This window comes from Myotis lucifugus, unplaced genomic scaffold (assembly GCF_000147115.1).
Source record: "Myotis lucifugus unplaced genomic scaffold, Myoluc2.0 scaffold_287, whole genome shotgun sequence".
Lineage (NCBI taxonomy): Eukaryota > Metazoa > Chordata > Mammalia > Chiroptera > Vespertilionidae > Myotis > Myotis lucifugus.
In genome coordinates this window covers 91,625-101,560 of record NW_005871335.1, presented here as the reverse complement: position 1 = coordinate 101,560, position 9,936 = coordinate 91,625, and the positions used below count along the sequence as shown (strand labels likewise).

General features: G+C 46.8%; 1 protein-coding gene across 1 annotated transcript in view; it reads right to left on the bottom strand.

The window, feature by feature from the left end:
• Nucleotides 1–9,552, bottom strand: part of CA10 (carbonic anhydrase 10) — a 360,899-nt gene extending 351,347 nt beyond the window's left edge. The window contains exon 1 of the mRNA XM_006099862.3: nucleotides 8,775–9,552. Coding sequence (XP_006099924.1) covers nucleotides 8,775–8,835 — 61 coding nt within the window. The 5' untranslated portion in view covers nucleotides 8,836–9,552. The remainder of the gene's footprint in view (nucleotides 1–8,774) is intronic.
• Between the last annotated feature and the right edge of the window lie 384 nt (nucleotides 9,553–9,936).

Sequence of the window (9,936 nt, the reverse complement as noted above, 5' to 3'; positions counted from 1 at the left end):
CCCCTTGAGTGTGGCTCTTCCACAAAATACCACGTGCCGGCGCACATGTTCAGTGCAATTGAAACTTCGTGGCCCGTGCGCAGAAGTCAGTATTTTGTGGAATGGCCACACCCAAGGGGCCAAAGAGCCGCATGTGGCTCGCGAGCCGCAGTTTGCCGACCACTGCACTAGGTTCTTTCCATTTCTAGGTGCCTGGCTCTCCTCCCTGGTAAGAACTAGTAGAGCTACACCACAGTTCGGTTACAAACAGCTGGAGGGTGAAGTCGTTCTCAGACACAAGACTGAAACACCTTGGAGACCAGAGCACCCTGTATTGCTTGTGCACCAAGATGAAAGGGTGGGGTAGGCTCTCCCCTAAAGCCCTCTAGTCTAGTTCAATACTTAACTAAGGAGCAGTTGGTTTTCCCTAAGCTGGATCCCAATATGAAAACACCTTATCCTAAGCAATCTCCTTTCATAGGAACAGAGACGACATGGAGAAAAGAACAAGGATGCATCCATTCATCCTTAATTCTCCTAGTTCAAGGCTTTTAGTATGGCATCATAGAACACAAAGTTGCTGAACTACATATTAAAACAACTGTTAAGTGCCCCCAAATAACACTGGTTGGCCAAATGCAGATATGAGTTAAGTCTGAAAAGGAAATAGAAAATCATCGAATATGTTGCTCCCTGGCAAGGTTTCAGTTCTGACTCTGCGTGCTCCAAGACCCCCATGCAGTAGAAGCAAGAGGGCAGCTAACAGAGAGGTCTTCATGTCCACTCCCTCCTGGTCTCAGATTTTGTCTCCTAGTCTCCTGCTAAGGAAGGAAAGCCATTCTACATCACTCCTTGTCATTCATTTACATAGTAATCCAATCATTCATTATTGAGCATCTACTGAATGCTAGGTACTGGGCTGGGCAATGGGAAAAGAAACCAATATCTGTGTATCACTAAGTATACATTCTACAAGGGCAAAGATCATGGTTGTTTTGCTCCCTATATTTTATCTTCTGCCTGGCCATTGCCTCTATAGTTGGAGGCATTCAATAGCATTTGGGGGATTAATGAGCCAACACATTAAGCCCTTTGAGGATGGGAGAGAAGCCTTCTGTAGATATGTACCTTTATTAGTGCAAGAATCCTAGGTGGTTATTTACTTTTCTTCCCACCTCACGGAGGAGGAATGGCCTTTGCTCACTCAGTAAGTGCTGCTGTCAAACTGCTTTCCTTGAGGATGACAGGTAAGTCTGTGTGTGGTCGAAGAGGGGACCACAGAACGGGAATATGTTGATTCATATCCTTCAGTGAATGGGTTCATTCCAACTCTGGCACTGCTGCCAACTGTGCTACGAAGCCAGCAGGACTTGGCTCTGGAAAACTCACCTGAAAGTCACAGGCTTCATTTCCTATCCCAGCCCCTTCAGCCACTGGGCATGAAGTATTGGATGAAGTTAAAGGTGAGTTCTGCATTTACTGTGACTAAGGTCCCACCTCTCCCTGATCATCTCTCCGCTGCCATCCTGATGGCACCTTCATGCGCATGCAACCAAACCCAAACACTGGCTGGCCCATTACCAGTCCAATCTCGCTAATAAGCAGCAATGATGGCTTTGTTACAAAGGTAATTCTTACCATCCACAGCTCCCTACCCCAACCCCTGCATGCTAGAAATCCTTCAAAGTTTTGTTTAAGCTTACATGAGATGAAAACTGCAAAAAGCTGTGGGAAAGATTCAATTATCCAGCAGAATGAGATGACAATTGACACATTGCAAAATCCAGCGCCAGCCAATAGGGTCCTGGCTCCTTTTCCTAGGGTGAGAAGAGGTCAATTCTGTCATATGTATCTGGGTTATCTCCAAAGCTCTTGAGAAGCCACCTGGAACTAGAGGTGACACTGGAAAACACCTAGTGATTTGGGCCAAATGGAGCAAAGCTGGACCAGAGCCAAAAGCTTTAACCCTGACTGTTCTGTTCCTAACAAAGAAAAAAGGATAAACTAGACCTACCCCTTGGGTCTTAAAAGGATGCCTTCCCTGCACAAAGAGGCAAAAGGGTGGTTTTTACTGACTATGATTAGATGTAAGGTATTACTCTTATTGGGATCACATTCTGTAAATGCTCAGCCTCATCCATCACACTCCACTCTAGTAGTTGCCATATTGACCTCTTGACAGTCCCCTAAATTCATCATGTCCTATCTGATCTTCCTGTCTTTGTAAATGTTGTTTCCTATGATCATCCCTCCCCAATCACACTCCTGCTGGTCAATCAGCCAAAATCTTCCAAGCCCAGACTTTAATATCCTTCCAGAGACAGCCTAAACCCCTTCTAACTAACACTACTTCCTCTCCTTCCTCTACTCTGCCCACCCCAAGAACGAGTCAGATGTCCCTTCTCTGTGCTACTCCAACACTGTTTGTCTCTCCTTTCATTACAATACTTATCACATTCTAGTGTAACTATCAATATTTAAAAAATCAGTCTAGATTATGAATTCCAGGAGGGAAAGGGCAATGTCTTACTCATTCCTGCTGGATCCCCAGTACCTTCGCCATGGGGCACCCTCCATAAATGTTAAATGGTTAAGTGGACAAAGAGCATAATACGTGTAGTCTTGTAAATACTAAGGACCAGGTAGTGTTCATTTCTGTGATTCTTCTGCCTGGTACATAATTAGTTTGCAATTTGTTGAACACAGAAGAAATGACTGAATAACTCATTTGAATTTACAATAATACGTTCAAAGTGTCAACAACAAGCACTCTTATTGATGACAACGATGATAATTTTCTGAGCAGCTCCCCTTCACTGAGTGACTACTGTAATCCAGGCACTGTGGCAGGACCTTATGTGCATGTTCTCCAATCCTCATTTTACAGATTTTACAGAGGCTCAGAGAACTTCAAGGACTTCCCCAAGCCCACACAGAGAGTGCATGTAGAAGGCAGGATTCACATGTTGGCCTGTGTTAGTGGCAAAGCCCATGCTTACTCTCATATGCTATGTGTAATTTGGTCAGTGGTTACTGAATTCCAGACACCATGCCAGGCATTTTTAAAAATAGTGTTTTGTTCCTTATGATTACCCTGTAGGATCAACAACTTTGGGAAGTATCATCTTCATTCTACAGAGGAGAAGGCTGAAGCCTCTTCAAATCTCAACTGTCTACAATCCCAAATAGGGTACAACCTATGAAAAGTACAGCAGTAGTTGGAGACATGCCACAGAAGTTTAAGATCAAAAGAAATATTAGAATCTCAAACAAATTTTAACCAAGTTCAGTCCATAAGATCAATGCAAAGATCCATAATAAAAAAATAAAAACCACCAAGAGATTAAATATATTAGGATGTTGCATATCTTCTCAGTTCAACGGGTCCCCGAGTGGGCTCATCCCAATTTTCCAGCATCTCCCAAAGTGAACCTTTCTTCCAATAGGAACAGTCCTCACTACATATCTCACACATTCCTATTCCTCTCTCTTTGATAATATGGTCCCCTCCATCTCTCCTATCCCTAATCTCCAAAATTTATCAAAATTCTCCATTTTCCTCTGTTCTGTAGCATTTATGCCCTTTACCAAACCATTAGGTATTACTCTTACTGTTTTATCTCATGATACATTTTGTGCATTACAACTTTGCTTTTATAACTACATCTTAACAATTAAGCCTTATTCATTCTATCTTATGAATAATATAACACTATTGTGTGCCCATACCTCAACTTTGATTTTAAAACTATATCTTAAGCTGAGTTAATTTTCATTTTACAGATGAGGAAACTGAGATACTAAGAGGCTAAGAGAATTACCCAAATTCATCTAGATAATTAAGGAAGACTTCATGAGCAAGTAGAGTCTTCTAACTTCCATACTGTTTCTACAATGGCGTGCTGCCATACACTTTTATGGTGCCTAGATCGTTTCTTAACTTAAACCCCAGGCCCAAATATGTAAGGTGAAAAGTTGAGATGTTAGGCACTGATGACCTAGGATAGCAAGCCATCCCCAGGGACCTTCTATTACTCAGGAAGACTCATCTCATCTCACTGCCAAGAGAGTCTCATCGATGATGATGGCACCTGTTAGTGACTGGGCTAGGTGACGTCACGTGGGAAACTCGATGTAAAGAAGCCATATTGCTAACAGCATCATCAGGTGGGTGTTCCTTATTTGGCGTGGCCCTTTTTTGCATTTAATGGAATGTTCTATTTCAAGTCACATTGACAACATCTGCAGTTCGCCATTTTGGAAGCCCTTGAAAGTTGGGTTCTATACCGAGTCATAATTTACAAGCAGAAAGAGGAAAATTCTGCTGCTCCCCTGGGTAATAAGCACTACCTTGTTCCCAGGTGACCTATTCAACTTTCCAAGCCCCACCTTCATATCAGGCTCCCAGGGATAAAGGGAGTGCCACTCATGACTAGCACCCATACCTAAGGCTGCCAGTCTCATTTGTCTGAGAAACAAAATGAAGAGACATTTCAAAGCTGTTAAGCCAAGGCCTTCTTAAAAGGAGGGCTCAAACTCAATCAATAAAATGTGATTGCTGATGATTCTGTTTTTGCTTTTACACAAGTGGGAGGGAAGGAAACTAAAGGCTCTGTTCTATCTTGGCCTCACAAACCTGTGCAATGTCAGATTTGTAGGAAAAAAATATTTACATGACTGCAAGCACACTATTGCTAGCCTCAGACACTGTGCCAAAATCACTGAATGCATTATCTCATCTCATCCACATAACAAATGTGTGGGGTATGTACTATTATCCTCTTTCTACGTGTAAAGAAGCTGAAGGGAAACCATTTGAATTTTCAGATAAGGAAAAGAATGTATGACACATTCTTGGCTTAAGGGGTTGCTTATCATAAGGCATTGGGGGCGGGGGCAAACTTGGATAAGTCTCATCGGTTTGATTGACAGTCATGTACCACTCAAATGCAACCTTAATTCTAGCTCTTTCAAACTAATTTCTAATTTCCACTTTCAAACTCTCTATGACTCACATCCATTTAACACAATTTAGTCTTTCAATTGAAAACATAAAAAATATATACTGAATAACAACTTTTAAAAGAAACCTTGAACCAAAACATAAATGATATACTGGATTTTGACTCAGTTAGACCTGGCTGTGAATCCTCCAGGCTGACCCTCTGTGGGCTCTGGTTGCCTTATATATAAAGTTACTCTAAGAATAGATGAATTAAAATATGTGCAATATTATGTCATATATGTGAAAGCACCACATAATTATAATTGTCATTGCTGTTATTATCATGAATAAGCTGACGTATAGGGAAGTGGGATGCATTGTGTAAATTAAATCAGACAGCTGTTTTTGGACCAGGAAATTCTCTCCTGGTGCTGCTAAGCATTCATTCTTGCAGATGTGAACTGCTTTTGTAAGGATGGAATGGTGCTCTTGCTAGCACCGGGAAAATCACCTCTCCCCCTCTCTCTCTCCCCCTTCTCCCTCTCCCTCTCTCTCCTGCCTTCCCTCCCTCCCTCTCATCTCTTCAGAGATCTTGGCTGCCTTACATTTTCAGTAAAATGAGATCTGAGCCGAATGAGGAGCCCCAAGAACTCCCAGGCATGGTATTCCCTCTCCAGCCTAGCTGAGTTGTCCTTAAGTAGCCAAAATTGACACAATCTCTCACATGGAAAGCACACATGGTACTCCCTCAGCAGCTAGTTAGCTGAGCCTGGCCAAGCTCACCCCCACCCAGTCCCATTTGTGGCCAGCGGTGACTGCAGCCTGGACAGCACACTAGGCATTTTATAAAGAGTGTTCTGTTCCTTACCATTACCCTGTAGGGTCAACAACCTTGGGAAATAGTAGTATCACAGCTTCATCATAAACCAAATGACTAGTGCAGAGCCATCAAATCTACCAAGAGCAGGTCTCTGTATTTTAAGCGTTCTATCTACACAGGTCTAGGGAAAAAGCTCCTTGTATATACTTTTCATTTGGGGGATAGGATGGGGTGAGGGAGGGTAGGCACCTTTGATTAACGAAACACTAAGCTACAAAGCACCAGAGTATTCCTGAAAGCTAGTGCTGCTGACTGAAATTCAGTCAATATGCCTTCTACAGGCCAGATCTACTCCCCAAATTTTCCTTCTGCAAAATGTTTACAGTGCAGACTTTTGCTGGCCTTGCCTGGTCTGGTATTCCTCAGTAATGATGCCAAGCCTAGTACTGCATCAATTAGTGATGCTCTGGTAACTCTGTAAGAATCAGTACCCATTTCCTGGGCAGGGCAATTCATCCCAAGATGGTAGAGAGGTGTTTTGTTTTATTTTTTTAAAACTCTTTTAAGATTTAGTAGGTTTTATAATCAAGGGTTATGTTCCTTTTGATAAAGCTCAGCCATGAGTAAATTAAAACTGCAAATCATGGAAACAGAAATGAAAGACCTACTAAATGCTCCTGAGACAGTTACTCAACCTTAATGCATTGCGTTCCTGCACCTGTTAAAGCTGCCAGATGGGAAAAATAAACAAAACAAAACAAACAAAAAACCCCCACAAAAAACAAAGTCCCCTGAACTGTGAGTCATAATTATGTTCCTATTCAGACCTGTGACATACAGGGACATCACTGACTGAGTGAGTCGTTCTGTTTATGGAGGGCGAAAACCACCTGGACCCTGGAAGAAATCGCCTTTTGAAGTTAAGTGTATGGATGTGTAAATAGAGAGTCCATAATGGTGCATCTCTGCCTAAATGTCTTCATAAAGGGCAAATTAGTGCAGATCCTAACGAGGCATTTGCAACGCTAACCTAGTTTTCTGTGTTTAGCTAATAGCTAGCAATTTCGCTTACACTTTTATCCCCTCATTACTTAGCAATGACGATTACTTAGTAAACACATGTGAAAGGCCTTGTACTCCATGGCACCCCTCCTGGGTTGGAAATAACCTCCTCCTAATGCTTCTATTTATATAATGTAGTTGCTGATACACCAAACCAAGTATAGCTGTGACAGGTATCCCATTGATGGGAGGCTAAGAACAGACCCATTCTCAGCTGGGTCTCCTGCGATGGCCTGACCAAATGCAGGGACTGGAAATAAAGGATGCTGGGGGTGGAGCCTCAATGATGTTAACCCTTTGTAAATCTTAAAGGGACTCAGATGGCGCGTCTCATATGAAAATTATTTATGATGCTGGAGAGAGGTAGGGAAAGGGCATTTCATAACCAGTGAAATATGGAATGAGAATGAGAGAGAGAGAGAGAGAGAGAGAGGTTGAAATAGACATGTAGAAGAGAAAGATGCAAAATGTGGCCTTGTGAGATGCTACCCAGTTCATTCCTGGATATATGACTGATATAAACCTTTACAAGTCACCTAACCTAGGAATTTTCCCTTAGATGTAGGATGGGGAAAAAGAGGTCCCACTAGAGGATTGCAGGGCACTGTTTATCATCTGCCAGGCCCACAGTATATCTCTAATTTCTTAGTAGGGTGGCCAAGCCCCAAAGAGAATAATTTTGAATGAAAGATTTCCTATTCCTGTTCTATGAAGAGAACATTGAAACTGAATAACGGTCTTTGGATCTGGGTCCAATGTAAGGGCAGACAAGGGTTTTTAATATCCAGAATCAGAGGGTGGGGATTGGCTGGACTGAAGGAAGATGCAGGAAGCATGTCCCTGTTCCCCAATGATGCTCAAATGTGCCTGCTCACAGGGGCAGGGTTCCTGCTCTCCGCTTCTGGTGACTTCATGGGAAGTTGGCTGAGTCCCCAATTCTGCAGAGGGAATGCAGGCAGAGGGGAGCGCTGCAAATGGGCCTTACCCTGGGCACCTAAATGACAGGTGTGAAGGGAAATGGGGTGGACACCATCAATGGGAGGAGGCACTAAATTGGGGAACACTGCTGATGCTGAGGCTTTTCTCACAGGTCCCCTCCAAACCTCCGACGCCCTGCACCAACGAAGACATTGCTTGGAAATCAGAATCCCTTCCAACACAGAGACACACAGGTGCAGGCAGGCACTAGCCCTACCTCATTCCCCTGCAACTGGCTTGCCATCCGCTGCTAAAACCAAACACTGGCACAAGTAGCCTGAGGTCAGTGAGTCTGAGCCAGCACACCCCTGCCACTGGGCATTCCAAAGGACCGTAATTTAAAGTGGCATCTATGATGCTGTATTGTTTCTGATGGGGTTTGCTTTTATTGGGGGGGGTGGGGAGGGAGAGGGGGGCGGGCTAGGATGTTTCAGACCATCACCACTGGGCCTGATGGGTTTGGGGAAGGAATGGAGGACCTCCACATCCCTCTGGTCCCTGATGAATATTCTCCACTCCCGCATCTTCCCGCAGTCTCTTGAAAGTGCTTGGATACCCAGGGCAGGGCTCCGCGTCCATTTTGCCAGCCGGAGCCACCAAGTTTGGGAACTTTGAAAGCCTGGGGTTGGGGGTGGGGGTTGCTAAGGCTCAGATTTCGGCGCCAGAGTTCTCAGCCAAAAAGCCTTGAAAATCAACACCCATCTGTCTCTCCTTTCTCATCCCCCACCCCTTGTACGTTCCAGAACTCCACACGGATACTACCCCAACGGACACACACACACACACACACACACACACACACCCATCCTTGGGTTCAGAAGGTTTTTAATTCGGAAGGCAGCAAACCCGCAGAGCTGAGCAGGTCTCTGCCACCACCCTCCCCGCATCCCACCCCGAGAGGCCACCTGAGTGTCTTGCACAGGATACGACCCCATACATTCCAAACACGACACACCACCAACCCGCCCGCGACTCCGGCGCGCCCCATACCTGATATGCAGACGATGAAATTGGCTTGAAGAAGAAAAAGCACCTCCCAGACTATTTCCATCCTCTGATTCTCATTCCAAGTGCATCACTCGACGGGAAAACGGGGGGCGGGGGGGAGCCCGACACGGCACACACACATCCACACACTCACACACTTCTGGGCGAGTGCACACTCGCACTCCCACCGGACAGCCGGTCAAGGGACAGTCACCCCCAAGATCAATATCGCCGCTTGACTTGTTCAGGCAAAAATCCCCTCGGGCTCAATGGATGCGCGCCCCAGGTGTGCTGACACATGTCCGATGTCTCGCTGCCCCGGAGGTGTCCCCGCTCAAAGGTCTCTGCTCCTGGCCCGAGCGGCGGAAGCAAGCCCAGCAGAGGCGGCGGCAGCCACCTGAAGCCACCAGCGCTGGGCTCCGTCTGCAAAAACCAGACCCCGATCCGCCGGGCGCCCCAAGAAGGCATAGACGAGAGCCCCCCGCCGGGCCGCGCTGCTCCTCGGCTTTCGGGGCCCCGGCAGCTCGCAGCTCGCCGGCCGAGCCCAGGCAGTCGGCGCCAAGTTGCCCTCGAAGTCCGCCCCGCTCACCGGGGCATGGTCAGAGGGCGGCTGCTGCTCCGCTTCGGGGCCGGTCCTCTCCTGCTTCCGGGGGGCGGAGGGAGGAGCAGACGCGGCAGATAGGAGACCGGGAGAGAGAGAGGCAGGGATTAGTGCCCGAACCCGCCGGCCGCCGGCAGCCTCCGCCGACCCTCCCTGCTCCCAGGTCCGCGCGCAGCCCGCCGCCTCCGAGCCCGACCCAGGCGGCGCGTCCAGGGCGCCGATCGCGAATGGCGAGGAGCCGGGGACCCGGGCGCGTCGGGGGCCCGCGGGCTCCCCACGCTGCGCGCGCGCTTTGCGATCCTCGGCTATGTTCCGGGGCTCCCCCAGAAACCCTGGGCTTCCAGCGCCCGCAACGAAGCGCCGCCGGCCGCCGCCGCCCGAGGGTTTCCAGCACTGCAACTGCAGGGGCCGTTAATTTTCCTCGCCTACCGGAGGCCCAACGCCTGCCTCGACCAAGCAAGGGAGGAAAAACCAGTTGGGGGTCTAGAAGGAAGGAGGGATAGGGGGGACCGAAATGGGAGGTTCCGATCCAGGTTGAACCATTTCTTCGCGGGCCACCCGGGA